General features: G+C 37.6%; 1 protein-coding gene across 1 annotated transcript in view; it reads right to left on the bottom strand.

Moving 5' to 3' along the window:
• LOC140160601 (ribosome biogenesis protein BMS1 homolog) overlaps positions 1-24959 on the bottom strand; it is a 41670-nt gene extending 16711 nt beyond the window's left edge. The window contains exons 1-13 of the mRNA XM_072183843.1: positions 24884-24959; positions 21726-21919; positions 20441-20631; positions 19395-19474; positions 16435-16623; positions 15911-16053; positions 11726-11847; positions 10184-10380; positions 5492-5773; positions 4862-4954; positions 3151-3937; positions 2457-2558; positions 1191-1357 (exon numbers count right to left, since the gene is read on the bottom strand). Coding sequence (XP_072039944.1) covers positions 1191-1357; positions 2457-2558; positions 3151-3937; positions 4862-4954; positions 5492-5773; positions 10184-10380; positions 11726-11847; positions 15911-16053; positions 16435-16623; positions 19395-19474; positions 20441-20631; positions 21726-21895 — 2523 coding nt within the window. The 5' untranslated portion in view covers positions 21896-21919; positions 24884-24959. The remainder of the gene's footprint in view (positions 1-1190; positions 1358-2456; positions 2559-3150; positions 3938-4861; positions 4955-5491; positions 5774-10183; positions 10381-11725; positions 11848-15910; positions 16054-16434; positions 16624-19394; positions 19475-20440; positions 20632-21725; positions 21920-24883) is intronic.
• Positions 24960-25063: the final 104 nt, after the last annotated feature.

Below are 25063 nucleotides of genomic sequence, written 5' to 3'. Positions count from 1 at the left end.
CCATTAGTGACTTCTGATGATACTACTTTTTCATTTCATTTTTATTTAGGATTCAAACCAAGGATAAAAAACACAGAAAAGAATACATTTAAAAGCACACTTATTTCCACTGTGGTCCTTGATGAGCCTAAGACTTAAAGGTACAAAATATTTGGATTGCACTTTACATATGATATTACACACATCAAGGTGGTACCACACCCCCTGACAAATCCTGTGACCAGTTTCGCACTCCTCCCAAGAAACAACCACACACCGGCAACAAAAAGCCATGCACACTACAAGGGCAAGGAGCCCAATCACCCCACCGAAAACCCAGCGACTCAAGACCAGCGGCCCATTTCATATGTCAAGAAAAAGAGGTACATTCTAGTGGTACCTCCTTCCTAAAACAAAACAAATGCACCGCCCTCCTGAGCCACCGAAAATTCCAGCGCAGCAACCGGACTCCCCGCCCCCACAACACACACGACTCCTCCCACCCATGCACGACTATCCCCCGAGAAAACTACAAAAATAGTCACACACCCATCAAGGGGTGTAGTACCACCCTAAATTTAAACTGTTCAGCAAGCATAAGACATAAAATATAGAATTCCAAGTGAATGAATGCAGCTTTCAATAGCTTGACATTTTTTGCGTACACTGCACGATGTACGCCAGCGTGTGGGACTGTGTGTGAGTTACAACACCGAAGTGAATCCAACCATGCCAACGCACTCGTGTTTGGATAGAGTACAGCTGCTGAAAGCAGTGTTCATTCAATTGGAATTCCTACTATAATAAAAATTGTTACTGTTAAATATGGTACAATATATTTGTGACATGATCTGGTCCATGGAAGCCAGAGGAGGCATTTTTGAAAATTGAGTTACTATAATGATTACCTTACACAAACATTACGCTATCATATACTGAAAACCCCAAAGGTCTGGCATACTTGGTTTCAAAGTAATGAAGTTTTGTGATGTCTATTATCGTATATATTTTATTGTTTTTTACTCCATATTTTTGCCTTTTCTCAATTTCAAATTTGCCGCCTTTGGCCTCCATGGACCAGATTGTGTCACATTTGTACAAATTGCACCACTAGATAAAATGGTGGCCAAAAATGATTAGGCCAATACATCAAGTACATTTGACATGGTACTCACACATATCAACATCAGAAAATCAACACAAATACATACCTCTTGTAAGGACCAGTCTCTAACATGTTCTATGGAAAAACTAGAGCAGTCTACATCATTCATGCCTCGTCTTGTTTCCTTCTTGTCATCCTTGACGGGTTTGATGACCTTGAAGAGACCACCAACATCTTTACCCTCCTCCTCATCATCATCTTCAGTTTCTGCCACTGAAATGGGTCATAAGGTGAATATACCGTAAAAACTCGACAGTTAGCATATGTGCTTACTATCAAGCGCTTTTAAACATGCAAACATGAAGAGCCCCATCCACAAAAGTGTTAAGGGTTTTGAGGAAATCATTGATACACATAGTTATATACGAACCAGTAAACCTGTAGATGTGTGTTTCAACCCCATTAGCTCAGTTGGTAAAGCGACAGACTTTGGTACAATTTCATGTTTTCAAAAGCGCTCAATAGTAAGCACATATGGATTATGCTGACTATCGAGTTTTTACGGTATGCTTCAAGAAAGGATCGTTTGTCGCTGGTGTAAATAAATCATCAAGTTTAGATCTAAATAAGGTCTTGAAATCACACAAATATTGGGTTATAGTACTCATCTGTTCATAACCTGACTCATTTGCATTGTATGTTCATCTGCCATTGCTCTATATTTTTGTGATTTTGTTTCATATGTGTGTAATTTACAGCAGTTTATTCTGGATATTTGTAGTTATTTTGTTCAGTGCATTGGGGTCTAGGCAACAGAATTTTTTGTCTCCCATTGTGCATATATATTGCACAGAGCAATATGTCTTTGTTTACAAGCAGAGTAACATAAGCCCCACAAATCGGAACTATTAAGTAGTGATCAAATATGAAGGTAAAAAAAATCTGTCTCAGACACATTTGGTAAAAAGCTAAGTGCTATGCTTTTTTAGTAAAGAAAATGAACTATGCGATATGCGATATTTTTTTTTTTTTTTTTTTTTTACAGTCAAGGTAAAATATATATGTACTTTTTGATATTCAAATACAGAAACATAGTAATATACATACACAATGAATAGTTTTGATTGTCTCTTTTACAATCATGGCGAAATGTGTACAAAAACAAAACAAAATTGTATTGCGATAAGATACTGAAAATATCAACAACAACAAATGAACATATGGGCGGGCAAAAAAAATAAAATTTACAGCCAATGCGTAGCGCTAAGCACTAAATTGGAGTTCACATAGCAATGTGTGCGGGTGTCTGAGACAGACTTTTTTTTTGCCAATTGTATTGCCCCATAGATCTTTGTTAATTGAATGCACTTACCATTGCCATAGACAAGCTTCCTCAAGTTGGGTGTGTCACTTTGTCTCTTCAAAAATGCATTGGCAGCCTTCTGAGCAAGGTTTTCCTTCCAGTTTAAGTGGCCTAAAGTAATCAGGTATGAAGGATATAAACAATAATGAAGGATACAAGAAATATGATGTGCGATGATCATTTTGCATTTATATCTCTAGTAATTCCTAATAAGGACTTAAATGATAATTGTGCATAATAAGTTCCTACTTCCGGTTCCCGATATCAAGTCCGATTTTCTTATAGGAAATAAGTCAAAGAAGCCTATTATAATCAGATATTAGAAGTCTTGAGGTTAGGCCAATTCCATATCAAAATGAAAGTTTGGGGCGTTTTCCCCCTCATGCACATGGGATGGAAATGACGCCCCTTATATCAAGCCATGGGATCTCCTTTATATAAACCCATACAACTCCTCTTGTGTAGCAGCTTTATATGTCTGAATATGTGAGTGCAAACACCACTGGGTTGTGCTCAACTCCAACCCGCCTTAACATATTGGGCAAAACTATAAAGTAACTTTTGATTCTATTTTCTACAATAACATAATGTTGAGAAGCTGCGTAAGTGACTGTTTTATTCAACATTCATATTGTAAGTATTCACAGCATGTTCTTACTTATTTAAAATTTAAAATTCCTCTAATTCAAGTTATCAAGCTTACCTGTTCCAAACAGTGCATTCTTGTCAGCTGCATCTTCAGTCATCTCTTCAGGTCCATCATCGGCATCATCATCATCTTCTACCATGTCTTCATCCTCCTCACCATCCTCCTCCTCATCATCATCATCTTCATCACTCCATTCATTGTCATCAAACTGCATTCCTTTGGCATCTTTCTGTTCACTAGTTCTTTGTGCCACACCCTTACTAGTAGAATCTTTAGTTCTTTTTGACGTCTTAGACCCGTCATCCTGCACATCATCTGACTTCTCATTCAGTAAAGATGACATCTTGCTTTTTCTTAATTCTCTTTGTCGCATGGAAAATTCCTCGGCATAATCATTGATATCTTTGTCATCATCTGATTCTTCTTTACTGTCATCTTTGACATCCTGCTCCTCCTCCTCCTCGTCGGAATCTTCTTCAGAACCATCATCATCTGAAGAAGACTCTGAAGATGACTCTTCATCTTCATCTTTCTTCATTCCTTTCCTTTTTGTACTTTTCACATCTTTCTTAGAAGGCACATTTGAATCATTGTTCTCTTCCTTAGCTGCTTGTTTATGTGTTTTCTTGTCTTGCGGCACATTCTTTGACTCATCCTCACTCTCTTCATCTGAGGAATCATCATCACTGCTGCTTTCATCACTCTGTGCTTTAGTACTAGTCCTCGATTCACTTTTTGCTTTCAGTTGTTTCTTGTGTGTTTCACTTTGCTTAGTTCTTTTGTTTCTTTCGCTTGATTCAAGTTCATCATCACTGTCTGCAAATGCTAGACTTTCCACATCCTGTGAAGATATTGGAAATAACAAGAGAAGTGTTAGCAAAAGAAAATGTTTGCAAAAGAAAATGTTTAATGGTCCAAATTATTATCATACACCATTTCCATCTTGAGGAATGACTATAGGCCTCTCTATCTCTGACATTTCACCATGAATTGACAAACATATCTTTTCAATGTTATAATAACATGCATAGCCATATAGATGAGGTGACACATGAAGTCATGCCATACGTACAGTTGGTAGTTGTCATCATGCCTGCCAGTATGTGCATGCCATTGACAACAGACAAAGTCCTTGTGCTTTGTATGCTGATCATTCTTGCATATTCATGTGGGCTGATTGTTTGATCGTGCATGTGTAACATATCATGCAAGCATTGTGTGCCTTTGCATTACGCAATAGATCGTTGTCTCTTTGTGTTTACACAAAAGATCGTAAAACTAAGCAGTGTGTGTGTAGAAGTTTCGCATGTCACACTCCTTGGAATGATTGGCCCTTATTAACAGATCATACTACGATTTTGCCAGTTGTACATTATTAGTTTATGGTGCACATGTACCATTTTGTTGAGGACCCATGCTTTTCAAAGTTGTGCCAATTCAGATAAAAGGCAATAAGGCTATTGAATAGTTAGTGGTCATTATGCTGTTCCCTCAAGCATATCCATAGACCAGTCCCTTACCTTTGTTTATAAGCATTGCTGTCACCTCATTCATATGTCTGCACCTGTCCAGCCCTCAAATTAAGAATTTGAATCCAAGGCAATTTGAAAAAGGCAATTACATGTTTTTCAAAGACCTGAAATTGAGGGCACCAATATTGCAGCACCGTAAGGCACCGAATGCAAATTGCTTTGGTACCTTCCGTTAATTCGAGGGCTGGTCTGCACCATTCAATTGAATGTTAGAAATGATTTTATATGCATACCATTTTCTGTTTCTTGACTGATCTGGAACCCTTTTCTAATTTCCATTCACCTCCATCTTGCTCAACATCTTCATCTTCTGATACATCGTCGTCCTACAGAAACAAGAAAATAATAATTCTCAGTTTCTACCTTACCATGTTAACATGCGTGTATGTCAAATTAAGTACATACGATTATCAAATAAACACTTATATGATATTTTCATTGTATAGTAGGTTATTGTTCAAAGTTTATCCAACTATATTAAGTTGTTATCCCAATAACCCTATCTTATATAGCCTGCAAAACTTTAAAGCAGATATTTCCCACTTTCCCACTATTACCTCAGGTGAGGAGATCAATATGCTCTGTTTCACTGGTTTACCAGTTCCAAGAAATTGTGCTCACAAGTTTTAAGTTGAGCTACCTAATTAGCATATTTTGTGACCAAAATATATAATGTAATTTGAAGACACCCAATTGGCACGCCTTCACCAAGTCATGTCACTATAAACCTTGCCAGTTCCAAGAAATCATGCTCACAAGCTTCGCCTGACTGACGGACAACCAGGAAACATAATGCTTTCAGTGGAGGCGAGGCATTAAAACATCTGTGGAAAAAAACTGCTGAATTCAAATGTTTATCTTACCTCTTCTTCCTCCTCCTCCTCCTCATCATCATCACTCTCACCATCATCACCACCAGTCTCCTCCTCATCCTGAAAGATTGCTTTCCTCCTGATCCTCCCATCACCTCCTTCAACATTCTCTTCTACAGGCATCTTAAACTGAGCATCATGGGATACCTGTGCTGAGGTCAAAGGTGAGGAGTCTTGAAAGATGGAAAGTTTGCTGGCAGCTATCTTGGTATCCAGGGTGTTTTGAGTGCCGATGAGATTGCTGACAAGTTCATGGGTGGGTTGATCCTCTTCCTGTATAACATGAGAAAAAATAATACATTACATACTAAAAGATGTAAGGGCCTAAACAAGTGATTGGTTAAATCTGCTCTTTCATTTGAACACCCGGTCAAGTTTCAAGCCTTACCTTACCTATCCTCTTCGGGCCCTGTGGCCCATAAGGCTGCAAGTCTCCTCCTCCAGCTGTCCCTTTCTCTAGCTACTGGCTTGGCTTCGCTCCATGACCTCCACCCTAATTTCTTCCCTTTCTTTTTCCACTGTCCGCCTCCATGTTGTCTTAGGGCGACCAACTTTCCTTCTGCCTTCTGGAGCCCAGGAAAGTGCTGTCATGCAGTGGCTATTATCTTCCATCCTTAGCACATGGCCAATCCATTTCCACCTCCTTCTTTTTACTTCTTCACTTGTCCTGATCATTTTGGTTTTCTTTAGTAAGTCATTGTTTGAAATGACATATGGCCATCTAATTTTCAGTATTCTCCTGAGACATTTGAATTGAAAAGTGTCCAACTTCCTGTTATCACTATCATTGATCTTCCAGGTTTCACAGCCGTATAATAATACTGACATTACCAGAGATTTGAACAGCTTCAGTTTGGTTCCTAAAGTGAGTTTGCTTGCATTCCAGATTTGTTTGAGCTTCATGAATGATCCCATTGCCTTGCAAATTCTGTTCCTCATGTCTTCTCCCCTCCACCTTGGTTGCTGACATTTGCACCTAGGTATGTATACTTTTCTACCTCGTTTAGTTGCTGGCCTGCTAAGACTATCCTGGTGTTGGATTTGCTGTTTATTCTAAGCACTTCAGTTTTCTTGGTATTAATTTTTAAACCAGTTCTTGCTGCAAATTCACATAGCTTTGTTGCCTTATCCTGCATGTGTTGAATGGTAGATGATAGAAGAGCTATATCATCCGCAAAGTCCAAATCCTCTAATTTTGTCATAAATTAGTCTAGCCGAGCGGCGGCTAGACTCCTGTTTCTGGGCGATTTCTTTCTTCTTCTTCTTCTTCTTCTTCTTCTTCTTCTGTCAACATTTAACATAATTTGCTCTAGCTCCTTTATTATTTGACCGATTATGACCATTATTATGTTTTCAGAATCTTGCTTCCTATACCTCTCCACACAGTTTAAAACGTCAAAAAAATAGCATATTGGATGCATTTGAATCCAATTTTAGCGCCACCTGGATCCCAATCCCCCGTGATTTTTAAAATCACCGATTTTGCCGCCAATTTTAACGTATTGCAAACAGCAACGACCGTATGTGAGACTAGCGAACATAAACGCACTGAATGAGACTATTCATTCATGAACTCGATTTTGTTTACTTTTTGCTGTCAAACCGGGAGAATTTGATTTTCTACGGACGCGGAAAGAGATGTTTAATTTCATGATTCTAGGCTTGAAAATCAACGTTGTGGTGTACTAAATGCATGTTTCAGCTGCTAAGAAATGAAGAAATGAATGTTGTTTGCCGTTTATCTGTACGAAAGTACAAAAAAACGAGTAAAAACCGGTGCTTAACAACCACGTAAAAGCTGCAGAATTCGGCACTCTCATGCCTCGGACATCGAAAATTATCATATTTTCTGACCAAACCAGAGGATTTATACCTGCCAAATGTCACTTTTGTAACTAATTGAAGACTCTGCAAGGTTTGAATGATGTTAGCACAGACACGGTAGGGTTTTAGATAAGCTTATGAAATCGGCAAATATAGCTCTAGTCCACCCAACTGCACTGCACTGGCTCTTGCACAGTTGCACTGCAGGCTTGCACTCTGTATTTTGTACTAGCTTAAGTTAAGCTTTACTTTATCAGTTTATTGCCTATCAAATATTATTATAAACACTTTATTACTTCATATTTTCAACCCTCATAATTCAATTATATCATTTTAGCAACTTACGAGCGACTCGGGAACGAGTACGTAACTTCATGAGACATAGGGATTTTTCCCCATTTTTTTCCTCTAGTGTTGGTAGGCAATCTCTGGGAAGTGCAGATTAGTAAATAATTTTAGTGAAATGTATTTTACAATACGTTCTAAAGGATTTTGAGACTTACTGAAGCGCTTCTGAATCGTCATAAATTTTGGTGAAATGAATCCCGTTGATGTAAATGTTACGGAAACTTGTGGAATTCGGAAGTGGGGCCAAAAAGTCCGGAAATAGGACCAAAAGTTCCAAAATTTTTTTTTTTTTTTTTAAAAAAAAAAACAATTACTAAAAAAAAAAAAAAAATTGAATTTTGTCTTAAAATAAAGATTCTGAAAACATAATAATGATAAAATTGGATGGTTTATTTCACCCAATGCAAAATTTATTGGTCTCGCTATGAGTTTTAAAATATTGGACTCGACTACGTCTCGGTCCAATATTTTAAAACTCATAGCTCGACTCAATAAATTTGTGCATTGAGTTCAAACCATCCAATTTTATATCAAACTTGGGCACAAGCTCCACTACCCCAGCCTTTACATTTGACATGACCCATTTGGGGTCAAGCGTCATGCATGAGTAATTTTGGGTAAAAATGTGATTTTTACCAAAAATGCTTCTTCTCCTACAGATTACATGGTACAGTAATGAGATTTATACATTGACCTTGGCTATAGCCGGGGCCTATGGGGTCCTCACAGATTTGGGGTCAAAGGTCATTAAGGGGTATTTCCGCACATAACCAAATACCTTCAAAATGCTTCTTTTCCTACAGATTCTATGGTACAGAGATGCGACTGACACATATGCATTGACATTATTTGGTGTCTATGGGGTCCTCACAGATTTTGAGTTCAAGGTCAAACAGGGGACAAAAATGGTTGATTACTGAAAATCACTTTAAAATTCAATATTTTCTGCATATTACGTGCTGTGATCATCAGAATAATGCCAAAAGGGCTCTAGCATTATGTTCATGTACGATTGTAATCAGATTTGGTTTAAACATGGAGGAGGGGTCTGTTTTGGGGTCAAAAGGGGTAAAATTCTAAAGTTTGTCCAATTTAAATGAAAATTAGTATATGTGATCTTGATATGATTCAAAATATATTGGAGGTCATTTCAAGGTCACCAGAGGTCAACGAAAGGTCAAAAGGGGTCAAATTCTAATATTTGTCCAATTTAGATGAAAATTAGTATATGTGATCTTGATATGATTCAAAATATATTGGATGTCATTTCAAGGTCACCAGAGGTCAACTAAAGGTCAAAAGAGGTCAAATTACAAAGTTTATTCAATTTGAATGAAAATTAGTATATGTTATGTGGATATGATGCAAAATGTGGTGAAGGTCATTTCAAGGTCATCAGATGTCATTTCAAGGTCACGGCTAGACTTCGCAGCCTTACTAAGGATGCAATATATCTAGTTTCCATCTGATTCCTGTGTTATTTCCCTCTGTTGCATGTTTCATAATCCAATCAACCACAATCAAGAAAATAAAGCCAGACATTACATCTCCTTGCTTCACACGGTTTTCACCTTAAACCGTTCTGACTCCTCCCTTCATCTAATACTGCGCATGACTCGCTATCTTCATACAAGATCTGGACCATTCTTATTATCTTTGATGGAATTCCATAGCTAGCCATAATTTTCCACAGGCTTTCTCGTGTACGGAGTCAAACGCTTTTCAAAGTCCACAAGCGTAATGTATAAGGTTGACTGCCACTCTACGACTTGCTCAATAATATTCCATAAAACAAAAATCTGCTCCACTGTACTTTTTCCACTTCTAAATCCAGCCTGTTCATCTCTCAACTTGTTGTCTACTCCATCTCTAATTCTATCAATAAGTACTCTTCCAAATACTTTACTTGGGACAGAAGTCAACGTAATGCCTCGCCAATTTCCACATTCTGTGAGATCCCCTTTCTTGGTAACTTGACTATGAGCCCCTGCTTCCATGTTTTGGGTACTTCTTCTTTATCCCAGATTGTGTTAAAAAGGCCTGCGAGCCAGTCTACAGTTGTGTCTATGTCTACTTTCAACAATTCAGCCGTAATTTCATCTTTGCCACCTGATTTTCCGTTTTTCATCTTTCTAATTGCTGCTCTAATTTCTGCTTTTGAGATATGTTGATCACTTATGTCCTCGATTACCGTTTCAAGCAATGGGTAATAATATTTCCCTTGACTGTCGTTCTCTCTGTGCAGTAAGATATTAATTATTGCATGTTTGTTAATTTCCAATGGTATTCATTTTATTCTCTAGAAGCCATGTCTGTAACCAGCCAGATTGTTCTGGGCGGGGTGCAACATTCTGGATGCTAGGAACGGCTAGGAACTCCAGTTGAAGAGTAAACTGGATCAGAAAAAAGATGATTTAACATTAATTTTTTTCCTCACAATTTTACCCAAAAACAGTTTCGGAGGAAACAGTCTGCCCCTCTCTGCAGTTTTTTTTCAAGCATGTCATTTACCTGTAGTGTGTCACTATGTGGTTTATTGCCCAGATCTATGTACACCACATCCTTATCATAGATGATACCACCAACTCCTGACAACGGTGCATAGATGAGTCGCTCCTTCTGATTTAATGAGCGTTTCTTCTCCTTGGTTGGTAGAGGACATGGGTCTGGCAAGAAGGAAATATCCTTGATGGGAAAGTCACCGCATCCTGTTGAGAGAAATTTCAAAGTTTACGAATAAATTTCCTGACAAGAAAAATGTTGATGATTCAACCAAAGCATTTAATGCTCCAACAAAACTCATACCTTCCCCCTCCTCATCAAACTTGAAGGAAGATCACATTTTTCTCCTAACACCAGTAAAACTTTAGGCCTTTAGGTATGTTTCCTTCATGTCATGAACAAAAAAGTGGTCACTTCAGTGGCAGCACCACAGGAGACATGGGATGAAAATTGTCCCAGTCAGAACTCTTGACCCCCCATGACCCACAATATGAAATATCCTGAAAGTAGTAGAAAATCTTGAAAAACAGTGTGAAATTGGGCTAAAATATCCCAAAACAGGCTGAAAATCAATAAAATTGCATGAATTTTGACCACAAAAAATCAATCCTGACCTTGCCCCCAGTAAAAAACCCAAATTATGGAAATTTCTCACTCTTTGTTGATTTTTGCTCCCCTGAAATTCACTTTGCCCCCATTATATAATGCCCCTGCCTCCAAAAAAAACAATTTCTGGTGGCATCACTAGGTAGCCTCATTTCACATGGTGGTGTATCACCCATACTGTCCTAGGGGCCATTATTTTTCATTTTTGCTACTAATATCAAAACCGCTGAAGCAATTCAACACAAAATTTGGAAAAACTTGTTTTTCGGGATATGCCTCCATGTATGATAGAAAACACCCTTTGAAAAAATTGCACCACCCATCTTTAAGAAAAAATGAAAAGGTAAACAAATTTAGAGATAGCACGTAAACAAAGACATCATTGTACTCCTACATTTACTTTGTACATTAGTTCCACCGTTACAAAGTGATTTCTTGATTGACAGTGCTTACAAGTGTGTGCGTGCACACCAGGGTTGTGTGATTTAAATCAGTGATTTAAATCGCGATTTAAATCACTTGATTTTTTTTTTTTTTTTTCATCACTGATTTAAATCAACTTTTTTAATTTTTTACCATTTTTGATAAATATAACTTAATTTCTTTCTTAATTTGACTGTTTTACATCATTCCTGATGAGGTGCCGAATTCAACAGATTTTTCCCCATGATTTTTGCCAAATTTTTTCTTTGAAATTTTCACATGTAAAAACACGTTTTGAATTTTTGTAAATACCTGATAGTATTGTGCATATGTCTAGCATTCCACTGGTCTCTTTTGAACTTATTATGGGGTATAGCAGTTCTTGGAATTTAAAAAATCAAAAAAATTGGCTTCAAATCAAAAAAATCTTGATTTATTTGATTTTTTTTTTAAATAAAAAAAATCAACAACCCTGGTGCACACCACCATACACACCCCCACACATTATATCCCTAGACTTACCCGGTATATGTATACTTGAGCCATGCTTCATTGGGATACCTCTCACATACCCATATAAACTCACAGTTCTATCACACTTAGGATTCTGTCTACACAGTTCTGGCTCAGTCAAATCTTCCATCCTGAAATTAAAAACATTGAAGATAACATCAGTATACAATGATTCTCATTTGTGACACGATTTGGTCCATAGGGGCCAAAGGTGGCAAGTTTGAAACTGAGATAAAGATAAAAATATGGAGTAAAAAACAATAAAATATATAAGAAAATAGACATTTTGGTGTTTTCGGTAAATGATAGCTAGTATGTAGGGGGCCTATAATGTAACAATTAACTCAATTTTCAAAAATGCCTCCTTTGGCCCCCATGGACCAGATCGTGTCACATTTCAAGTCAATAAGGACCTATTTAGTACAGGCACATAGCAAGCCTATAAATGTTCAACTGGTGCAACATGAATTTTTGTCCTGTTCATGTTCAAGTTGCCAAAGAAGTGATAACCTAACAGGATTAACTACCATAGCAATAGGTTAAAACAACTTTTGCATATATCACACTGCACTAGTATGTCCATGCGGTATTGTATTCAATCTACCATTGCAAAAATACACAGGTGATGGGTGCAACCTGCTTGTAGTGCAGGGCTATATATTCAAAAATTGTTTTATTTCAACCTATTGCTATGGTAATTAATCCTGTTACATCACCACTTCTACGGCACAATGGACTAGCAAGGGCATGTGGACTAGAGGTATAAACTCAGACTCATAATTGAAAGGATTGCAGGTTCGAACCCCGATAGTGCCGCTACCGTGTTGTGCCCTTAGACAAGGCTCTTAACTAATGTTAATTCAATGCATTGAAATCGAATTGAATTGAAATGAATTTTGGGCAATTTTCATTTCAATGCATTGGAATTGAATTGGAATCGAAATGAGTGGGCTTGGGCATGAATTGAATTGGATTGGAATTGAAATCATCGTGAGCAATGAAGAATTGAATTGGATTGGAATTGAAATCATGTTGAGTGATGAAGAATGAAGTGGAATTGAAATGAAATTCAGCTTTGATTTCAATTCAGCATTTCAATTCACAAGCAGATGTCTGTGATTCCAGATCATTCCACCTGCAAAAGTGCCATTCCCTGTTCTGAATTATGATACACAAATATTTTCTAATATGATGCAAATTGATTCTTAGCATTTCCAATGTTTTAAATTACCTGATGATCAATAATTTGAGTTTGAGACCCCCCCCAACTTGCCAAAGATCTCAAACTTTTGGCACTAATCATAAAGCCCCTATTTTTCTCAAGCTCCTAATTTTTATGCTCAAAAGTCATTGTACATTTGAACAAATTATGAGAAACCATTAAAGAAAATGCTTATATCTTTGACAGCTTTTTTCACACTTTTTCAAAAGTACAAGCATTTTGGGTGTAAAATCTTAGGAGCAGCAGAGGCAAGTAGGGGCCATCTATTAGTATCAAAACCTTGAATTTTGACATCTTTGAGGTCAGTGTGGGGACAGGGTCCCATTATCGATTGTACCACACAATGAAAATAATGTGCACAGTGAAAATAATGTGCACGGTGGACAAGAAGTTAAGACAAATATTAGGAAGTCAGCCACCTAAGAACTAAGAAGTTCCAAAGTTTCATAAAATAGGACCAGAGGTCAAGGATCACTCGCATTGTTTGAATGTGAAAAGTGAGTTAACATAACAATAAAGTATCTTCTATTGAAATGCTTTTGTGACAAGTAGTTTACTTGATTTTGACTTTGTGTTGCTGACTCAAGTGTTATAAAATTGTTAGTAAAATTTAAAACATCGACTATGGACATTGCATTTTAAACAGGACTTTGATCGGGCAAAGTCCCTAACACACACATGACACACAATATCAATCATACTTGTTTATCAATCCAAACCGCACGCACAAAGCTTGGAAGTACAAGCATGGTGCAAGACGCGCTCATGCACCTACTGGAGTTTAATGTTCCCGCCTACACAAATGCCGCATAGTTGTGTACCATGTAGTTTATATTAATGGTAATGGCAGGTGCTCGGAGGATTTAAACCATAACGAGATATGGGCGACCAATCACAAGCCAGATCCATTTAAAGATGCATTACATCATGGCCAATTTTAGTAGGCCAGAAACCGACAATCTCATCCATAGACAGCCGTGTTAAGCATGCAAACCGCAATCCAGAGTCAGTAGTCCACTTGGGAAGCTAACAAACAGAGGGGGTACGGTGACTGAAAAGATCAGTTGTGAAAATCTATCAATTGTGCACAAATTAATTAAATCAGAGTATGCACAATGGACAAGTGGACTACGGACACCATCTTGTCCTCGATTTGTAAACATGTCTAAATGCTAAACATGTTTAGTAATTTGATGCCTTGTGTTTAGATATTAAACACTTGATGTTTTGAAGTTTGACATTTGTGACCATCCACCACGAAGTGGTAGTAAAGTCGGCTCTAGATCATTTTCTGTTTTTTACAGATTCTCAAAGAATTCACTTTCAGCTTCAAAATGACACCTCAACCAGCTTCATCGGACATCTGGAAGTGAAGTTATAGTTCATCATAGGTCAAATTCCTAGTATATTCAACATAGAAATCCAATTACTGTTTTGATTGTATCTCAAAATGGAAAATGCCGACTTTACACGACCAGTTTGTGGTGGATGGGCACATTTGTGTTTAGATTTTACATGTGTTTACAAATCGAGGACAAAAAATTGTTCAATCTCTAGACACAGTTTATGCAGTGTGCCTTCGGTCAATTAAAACAAACTGTGTATTGGAATTGGAATTGAATTGGAATTGAAATGAATGCTAAGAATTGAATACCTGAGTGGAAGAAGGGCCCAACTCCATCAAAACTGTTTTTGAGATATTAAGAAAAAACTTCATATTTTGAAAAGTGTTATAGACAGAATGTTTTCATCTTCAGGGGACCTTCAATACATGAACATACAATATTACATACATTCGAAATTATATATGATGTTTCCATGGCAACGGTACAGGTCCTAATACGAGCTGGAGTTGGGCCCTTCTTCCACTAATATACTGCAAGTACCAGTTCCGTAAGCAGATGTGTTATAAATAGCTACAGAAATCCATTAATTGCACAAGTAGAAGCATGTAATATGTTTGCAAGAAAGTTTATTGTAGTGAAAAGCAAATTTCATGGATGAACAAAATTCCTCTTTAAACCAATATTTATGGAAGAAGGGCCCAACTCCATGGAGTTGGGCCTTTCTTCCATGAAAACCATGATTAAGTGTACATTTAGAGCGTGGATTTTGGCTCATCTTTCACACACAAGGAAGAACAGTCTGCTGGCAATAAAATGATGGGTCTAACTCATTTTTGTAAAAAAATGGAGTTGGGCCCTTCTTCCACTCAGGTATTCAATTGAATTGAAATTGATTAGCTGTTAATTTCACTGCATTGGATTGGAATTGAAATGAAATGATTTTGAAATTAACAAATTGAATTGGAATCGAATTGAATTAATTCTAAAGGAAGGTGGATTGAATTGGAATTGAATAGCAAGACTCCAGGTATAGAGAGAATTGAATTTGAATAGAATTGAAATCAATTTTCTGGAGTGAAATAACAATACTCTTAACCTCTATTTTCCCTCTCCACCCAGGTGTATAAATGGGTACCGACATAATAAAGTGCTGGGAAGGTAAAATAGATCAGTTCAGGGAAGTGTGGCCCAAATGCCAAAGAAAAAGAGATAGGCACTTCAGCTTGTGAGCATTGTTCTGGCATGACTTTACCTTTGACCTCATGTTGATAATATTACGGGAGTAGACCATGAACACCTACATTTTTATATTTTCACTGTTTCTGTGCTTTTCCAGTTGAAATCCCTACACCATCAATGGAAGATGTGACCTTAATCTTCCACACAGGGAGTGTGAATTTCAAATAAGGTTACCTCAATGGATGACTCCATTTGAAATCTAGACCCCCCTCCCCTGTATGGGAGATTAAGATCATGTCTTTCATAGGGGATGTAGGGATTTCAACTGGAATACCCTATTTGGTGTCTCTGGTTAGTTTTTGGTATATTTTGAAGAATGTTAGTTAAATAATATGATGAACCACAGCCCCAATGAATTTGAATTGACTCACAGACAATCCATCTTACCTGTCTGCTAAAATGTATGGATGAGTAGTCCTCCAGGTCAAAGGTCGAAACTTCATGACGGATATGAAACGGCCAAGGTTCGTAATCTCCCTCTTCTGATAGTCACCGAATACCATGCCAGAGAGATAGAACAACTTGGCACCCTGGAAATAAAATGAACAAGTTTTTTGGTGTAAATTTAAGCAATAATATTAACAACAGTTGAAATAAAGGAAACATACTTGCAGGACACAGGCCAAACATGTCAGTTTGTTGAATATATACCTTCTTTTTTAAAAGTACCAATAATCCGATACAAATGTCTACAAAAATAACAAAAATGTACAATTTATTGATCAAGTTTACATATAATTGATCGGTCAGTCCGGCAATCAATCAATCGATCACTTAATCAAAAAGGGAAAGACTATGTTACTGTTTATTCAGTCAAATAAATGATTGGTTTGATTGTTTGATTGATTGATTGATTGATTGATTGATTGATTGATTGATTAATTGATTGATTGATTTGATAGTGCTCTCACCTGATAAATTTCAGTCCAAAATCTATGCTTGAGTCTCTTCTTGGTTTTCTTCAGAGCCTTGTTGTTCTTCATTAGATCCAGATGAGTCAGTACGCCCATGATGCGAGGAAAGCCGTGGATTTGGGTGATGTTCAAAAACTCAAATGTCTCCATTTCAAATCCAAAACTGGCATCCACTAACAGCAACACCTATTTAGGTTCAACAAAAAGTACTTCTCTATCATAAAAGTATACTCCTGCATGACATTATCATATCAAATCCTTGACAAAACAAAAACAATTTTCTCATGTTGTGCCTGATTTTTTTTGGTAGACTACAAAAGCATAGAAGAAATGCTGATTGAATGAACATAAAAAAATTACTATGGTGTTTTATGTTGCTTCAGTCTAAAAGGGATTTTGCTTAAAAGGGTTGTGCACAAAGTTTAAAAGATCAGGGGCCGAACCCACTGCACACATTGCACTTTAAAGTGGAAGCCCCACTTTTGGTTAAAGTTCCTTAGGGAATTAGTCAAGGTTGAAATTTATCCATGTAAAATCTGTTCTGTCTGTCATCAAAGTAACAGGTGTAAGTCAGTTCTTCTGTGGAGAACTGGCCAAGCGGGGCTTCCTGTTTAAATGTGTCTTCTACAGTGTATCAATACTATCAAATGATTATTCTTCATCCATTTGTTGGTGGTTTGAAAAGCCCACCTCTTCTTAACCCACAATTGGGTTCACTCAATATGACCTGGGCTCCATTTCCAGTGGTGTACCGTGGCCGCTCCTACCCCGGGGGCTGAAGAAAATTCAATTTTGCCACCCCTTCCTCAACAGCCCCGAAAATGTTGACCCAATTTTTTTTGGTGGTTTGAAAAAGTAAAAAGCAAAAAAAAAGGATTATAGGTGCTAGCGCCCTAAAAGCAACACATTTTCACAATTCTTTTTCTTTACCAATTCTTTTTGCCGCCCCTTTGTTTTTACCGCCCCTGTTTTTGCCGCCCCTTCTTCTTCCGTCGCCCCTTTGTTTTGGCCGCCCCCTGCTTTTACCCCGGGGGGCTAACGCCCCCAAAGCCCCCCAAAAATATGTGCATGATTTCACTAAACTTTCAGCTTTGTAAGTCTCCATATCGTTTGTACCTTACCAGGAGTCGCACGTTCATTTCACTCGATTTACTTATGAATGGTACTCTTCGTAATATGGATTTACTATAACTACCCTTCGTAAAGTTACGAATACCCAAGAATAGACGGTTACTTGAGAGGTTAAAAGTTGAGTGAAATGGACCCCAAACTTTATACATTCAATTTAAAAGTCTGGTCATATCAAGTTGATCCAATAGTGCGCGTGGAAGAGGCAGGCATTTCAAAAACACCAAATCATTTGAGACAGTCTGTAACTCATAATATGTGATGACACGATCAAGGGAAATGAGTCGGATGTCGCTAATATTGATTGTCAGATATCGGCAAAGAAACTGGTCAAATTCTTTTGTTTTATATTGTTTCATCGATAGATCAAGTGACATAGCTTCGCAAAGAAAAGTCGTATCAACATAAGGATGGTGTCCTGGGCGCATGTGGATCGCTGGACCTTTCTCCTTGGATGGGGTGCTGCTGGGGATCTGTGGCTGGGTAGGGGCTTGGATAGGATCAATTTCTGTTGTTGTCTCCCTGCTCCCTGACAAGCCTGGGGCCCTACCAGTGCCTTGGTCGGGGTTGGGGTCCTGCGGCCTGCATGTAGCTGGGGGTCTGCTCCGGGTGTCCCGCCTGACCCTGATCCACTCTTCTTGCCGATTACCTTTTTAAATCTGTGTGCTAGTTTTTTACTATGTATATTATTGTTCCATCTGTATTTTTATATGTTGTATCTTGTGTATTTTAATGTTGGCCTTGTGCCACCTTGGGAGAACAATGCCAGTGCATTGAAAGGTCAACCCAGGTTAAATAAGAATGAAATAAATAAATAAATAAATAAGGTTTTCAGTTTCTGAAAGCTCTAAATGTCCTCTTTATAAACATGTGTAAAACTCATTTTCGACATGTGACTCATTCCCCTTGATCATGTCACATATGGCCATGCGTTTTGAGTTGGGCCGGTAATGCGTTACATGTTTTCGCAAGATGAAAGTTGCATGGTTTTTTGTTTAGATGTGCATATCTTTCACATATTATACCGAACATATATAAAAGTATACATTTTCTTGCTGCAAATGAACCAAGGAATCCAAAAATGCACTTTAAAATGGCACAGGGTGTAACACTAAGGAGTTATGAAACTGAAAATACCAAATATTTTAGGGAAAAAATGTAAAATTTGACAAATTGAAAAAAAAAGTTAGCTTCACCCCACATATTTAAAAGTTCCATATTTGAATTCCTCTCAGTCAGAGCTTTAAATACATATATAACATCATAGGGTTTAATGAAATTAAAATGATTTTGCGCCAGCCTCTTTCAAGGCATATTTTCCCATTGACTTCAATGTGTAACCCGAACGGAAAATAAAATGTGCAAAATTGCTTCTCAAAGCAAATTAAATTATCTGGAATATGATTGTATGGTGTTATAGTATGCAGTTTAAAGTGAATTGTTAAAATGTGAAAAAAGAAATGGGCCTCTAGCATCATATGACCCCTGGGGGTCACTTTTATGAAATTTGCTCCTCCTGATCCTCCTCCTCCTGATCCTCCTCCACCCCGCACATTATGCTAATTAGATGCAAATTATTCAAATGTTAATAACTTTTTACAACTTTTTTAAGGTTTACTGTATTGGTCTCATCACAAGCTTTAATTTAACACCAAATTTACCTACATAGGCTGTATATTAACTGAGAAAATTAAAAAGATGAACCCTAAAATGTCGCGCGCATGTAACATCTCCACCTATTTACTGGCCCAACTCAAAACGCATGGCCATATATAAACTATGTCTATATGACTCATCCGCTCACCCTCTCCCACACCATACTGACTTACCAGATCGGCAACTTTCGCCAAGTCAATCATAGAGTTTATGTCATTGTTGCATTCAATGAATGTTAACCGCCGTTTCTTTCCTGGATTAAAAATACAATAATAATAATGCTTGATTTATCATTTATGACATATTTACAACCAACAAGCGTTAGAAATAAGAAACAAATCTTCAAAGGCAGGTCTGAAAATATACTGGCCCTTGTCAATTTTTTTACAGGCCCAAACTTGGTTGTTTTAAAAATTGACATCTAACCAATACATGAAATGTTAAACAGTTTCAACAATGCTATAATTCCTAAAATTCCTTTGAAGATGATAATGTTACACTGGTCCACAATGTGGTGACACTTTGTTGGATGTCAGACTTATAAAATTGGCAAAGGCAATGCATTGTTTTAAATCTATGCTTATACCAATTTACTTTTTTTTCCCAAATAACATCAACAACTAACAGAACTAAATGCTGATAATTTGACTGAATCATTAAATTTTGCAATTTTTTTTCGGATTAAAATTTGTGAACAAAATTTAAAATTTAGAAATAAGTTGACAAATAAATTGTGGTTAGTTGGTTAGTACATCCAACGCAACCAATATTTCCATGCCTTATTGGGCTATTCCAGTTGAAATCCATATACCCCCTATTGTAGACATGACCTTTGTATCCCACACAGGGAGTATGAATTTAAAATGGGGTTACCTGAATGGGTGACTCCATTTGAAATCGACATCCCTGTGTGTGAGATTAATGCTCTGCGTACTAGCCATGCGCTTCAACGGAAAAAGTTCAAGTTTTGAAATATTTTCTCAAAATATCAAGAGCTACATGTATCTTAATAACTACTATACCAATACTAGGCTTGTTTGTACTCATTTTAATGCATTTTTCATGCTGATTCCAAATATGGTCATGAAAAGTTACATTTCTGAAATTTTTGAATTAAAAAAAAAATGAAACTTGTCGTCTGCAGTCGACACCCGTGTGAAGAGAGTTAAGGTCATGTGGTATATCATGGATTTCAACTAATATAGCCCGTTTTACTTACCTGACACTAAAGTAACAGGTCCTTGTATCGTGTTGAGATTCTGTTTGGTAAAGTTCTTAATAAGACAACGTATTAGAGTGCTCTTGCCAACTTTAGGTGGGCCGACCACGGCTACAATATACGGGGGTGGCTCCAAGGGTGTGCGATCGACGACTGGGATGTGATGCTTCTTCTCCTTGATGTCAGCAGACCTACATAGATAGATAAGTTCATTTTATCATAACAAGAAAGCTTATTCATGATTCTTTTACATATATTTATATCTTAACTACCCTGGACGCAATAAAAAGATTTTCAACAAAGACAGGTTTTCATAAGGGTAAAAAGTTAAGCGACGAAAAAACATCTTGCTCTATGGGCGTAGCCGTAGGGTTGGTTGGTCAGGCATGTTTTTCTTTTTTTTTCTTTTTTTTTATTCACAATAATCTACTTTTTACATGCATAAAGCAATTTCCATCAAACTTTTGGCCAAAAAAAGGCTGATTTTACATGCATACAACAAATGTTTAAAAAAATTCTAAAACTTGAAATCTAGGTCGGTCAGGCCCTTGGAACAGTGTCTTGTGGTTGTTTTTCATCGCCTTATGGAAAATATATTTTCCAATCCATGTTACTGCTACTTATAGCTTAATCAGCAGAACTCTCACACAGTCTGTGGCCCTTACTGACTTAGCAAACGTGCAGGGATGAAAACAAGCACTGACCTAATTATTGAAACTACGTTAGGGGTACTACACCCTGGCCAATTTGTGCCTATTTTTGCATTTTCTCAAAAATTATAGCACATTGGTGACAAGTAAGATATGTATATTATAGGGGCAAGGACTACAACTACTGTACTGAAAATTCAGCAACTCAAAGCAAGTAGTTATTGATTTATTGATCAAATACTGGTTTTCCCTCATTTTTGACTGTAACTCCACAACTGTTGTCTGTGCTGAAATAAAATTTCCAGAGCAGTAGTTGTAGTCCTTGCCCCTATAATATTCATATATTACTTGTCCCCAATGCGCGATAATTTTTGAGAAAAATGCAAAAATAGGCATAAAATTTGGCAGGGTGTAGTACCCCTTAACATTTCCTGAAAATGTGTATTTCCCTATACTTTGTACAGGGGAAAATCCAAGCAAAATTTCCTGAAGATTTACATGAAGATATGAACGTGTAGCGCGAGGCCAGACTGAAGGGCTGGAATGACCGTGATTGCTAACACAACTTCTCTAGAGCCTAAAACTAGTGCTATCAAATTGCATTTACATAGTATGCTTTTGTACTTCATACATACCATGCATCTGTTCTTGCGGTCCTATTAACAGATAGCACAGCAAAGGCTTTAGGATTTCGCTGCTTGTCTGTTAACTCCTGTTCATGTTTGACCTTGTCCTTCTTCCTTTTAGCTTTAGGTCCAGCCTGGGGCTGACGATGAGTCTTGTGTACAACAGCTTCAGACTCCATACTGATTGGTGTTCAAATCTACAGCTGCAAGTACAGGCACAACAAAAGGGGAGAAAGACAGAAAGAGAAAGAGTTATATGGAAATTCATACAGAGATATAACACATGTACTTGGCGAAATCCTGAAAATTGATCTGTGCGTGAGAGCAGCATCAAACATTTATGGGCAGGGCTGGATCTTAACTTTTTTTGTCGTTAGCCAGTCGGGCTTGTAACTTAAAAAAGTTATACGCCCGACAGAAACTTTGTAAACCTGAATCTTTTCCGGAAATAATGTTACAATAAATGCGAAAAAGTCTAGTAAGTTCAATAGTTAATTATAATACATAATAATAATTATGTACACTTGTAAAGCGCGCACATCCGCAATAAACGCTCATGGGGCATACAGAGCAAAAACAATTATACCAGCAGGAAAAATGGAAACAAGGAACAAATGCAATCAACAATAGAACATTTCAAGATACATGAAGTAAAAAATAACATAATATACTAATCCAGCTCATAAGCAAGCTCGAAAAAATGTTTCTTGAGTGAGGATTTGAATGACTCGATTGACGAGCAACAGCAAATAAAATTGGGAAGACTGTTCCATATATGCGAGGGGCTGCCACAGAGAAGGCGCGATCACCCCATGACCGAGATGATTTGGGTTGAGGAGTTTTAACTCTATGTGTACCGTATACGTTTATTGTTATAAAGAGAGGGGACCTAACTTAATTCGCTGGCAGATCCGCCATCATGAGCTATTATAGTGGCGTGTGGTGGCGAACTCAAAAATATAGGAATAAGAAGAGAAAATGATTGAGCAAAATGTGACAGCACCACCTTTTTTGGTATGTAAATACGCAGTATTTCTATTTGCAATGTAGTTCACCACGTAAACTTGTATGGCTCAAAATTCGGACCGCTCGCCATTAAGTTGACTGATTTCTATGTTTTGAAATTTGTTGACGTTTTAATGATCCCCGATTTCCGGTCGATTATTTTAGCTGTGTCATGTCATGTGCATGACGCTGGTGGGTACCAGCCAAACTTCAGAAGAAAAAAACACGACCGCCTATAACTATGTGATATGGGACTTACATAGGATTACACAGAGATATTTCTTCCCAAAATGTGACCATTTCTAGGCAAGTTGGCCCTACTTTGTCTGCGTTATGCTTATGTGAAAAAGGACAGTCTAAAGTAAGTATACGTGCAACGCTTTTGATGTTTTGATGTTTTGGGAAACTGTGAGGGATCCGAATAAAAAAATGATGGAGCCTATTCTTGACTGTGTAATATGCCTTCAACACACTGCCGTACGGTAACAATCTTATACGATGGACAGATAGTATCAGTTTGTGAATGAGGACATCGTATAAGTTCCTTGTACTATTTGCAATGACCGGCGATTGTGTGTTCTCAAGTGGGTTTTATCGTGTTTATTAGTGACCTGAGACACAATTGGTTCGATCAAGCATTGAAATGCTTCCAACTTTTGTACTGGATCGTTCAAGCATGCTAGTGTTGGCTGATACCGATCTGTGAATCGGAGATCGGTGCCGATATGGACTGCATCGGCCTTGAATCTGAATCGGCAGATGAGCTATCACTAGACAGTACGGGGGCACAGAGTTTTACATTCACTTGTCCCGCAATAACGGGAATTCCTTTACCAACTAGACTTTGCTGTCCTGCAATATCGGGTATAAATCCTTTACCAACTGGACTTTGCTGTCCTGCAATATCGGGTAATCCTGTCAAAACGAGACATTATGTTTTTAACATGCTCTTCGGGCTAAACGATTGAGTATCGCATGTTGTGAATAGCGCCATCGTGTTCAGCGTGAAAGAACCCCTAAGTCGACCATGGCGGGGGGGTTACGGCAAAATGGGATGTTACTGATATTTTGCTATGATAACCATGATAGTCCGAATACTCAGACCCAGAACAAAATATTAATTTCTGACATGATCGTGTACTGGGTCTGAACTGTTTCCATATGAAATCTTGATGGCAAATTGGACAATAGAAGTAGGTATCCTAGGTGAATTCAAATTTGCCATCAAACTGCATCATTTTACATATCAAATTAAAGCCCTTGAGTAAACAAAGCCAAAACTGAAAACCTTTTTTTCATAGCACTTTCCGTAGCAAAGTTACATCTTGTCAAAGCCCGACTTTCATCAAAAAGATTCATCTAGCAAAATTCCCCAAAACGGCATTTCGGGGGTGTTTCTAGATCTTAGTCTCATGGCGATAGCAGCTTTTTTTAATGGAACTGCTATCAAAATCCCTCTGAAATTCCATGTGCGGGTGACTTATCACCATAAAAAATTATATATTTGGGTCAAGTGAAGTATAGAAAACATATTTATGTAGGTTTCTTTCTTCGGGCACAAGTTTTAAATTTCTATGTAAAAATGCATTGACATTGTCGGCGAATTTGGCTGACCAGCAAATGTGTTAACTAAGGTTTGCCTGGGTTACCTAATAGAAGCACATGGATGGTAATCCCTATTCAGGTTACGTGAATCACGCCATTGAGTGGACCATCCTTCTGATACTTGAGTGTTTGGACAAGCAGAACGGTTTTTGTCTACCTCTCTGTTTGTAAACAAACCAGGAGGTCGAAATCGTCCTCCTCGCCGAATACGAAAGTCAGCGTAATACTCCTAGGCCTACGGCACTGTGGCGACTAGTGAATACAAAATTTATTCCAAAAATTTCTAGAATTTTTTCCTGACTGCTGTGTTAAAAATGTCTTTTTTTAGGAATCGAATTACTTAGCAGAATCCATTGTTTGATAAAAACCAATGCCCATGGTGCATGCATGCCGAGGTTGCCGAATTCGTCATGCAGACCGACTGAAATTTTAAGCTTAATTTCAAGTTACAAAACACACTTTTTCCGGTCTCTCTATTCATTATATTTGCACACACGAAGTTAAAAAATGTACATCAACATCAATCAGCATCAACATATAATTGAATCATAACTTACATATCCGCAAATTCCACATCTAATATCTGTACACATGTGTACTTAAAAATTCACTGGAGGCTGCCATATTTTATTGACTGATGGATTGTGGGAATTTAAATGGGATGTAAACAATGAATCAGACTGCAACATGGAATAAGTATATAGAGCACGTAGTGCGATGGAATTGAAACTCCGTTC

Source organism: Amphiura filiformis, chromosome 9 (genome assembly GCF_039555335.1).
Source record: "Amphiura filiformis chromosome 9, Afil_fr2py, whole genome shotgun sequence".
NCBI lineage: Eukaryota > Metazoa > Echinodermata > Ophiuroidea > Amphilepidida > Amphiuridae > Amphiura > Amphiura filiformis.
This window is presented reverse-complemented; position numbering and strand designations above follow the sequence as displayed.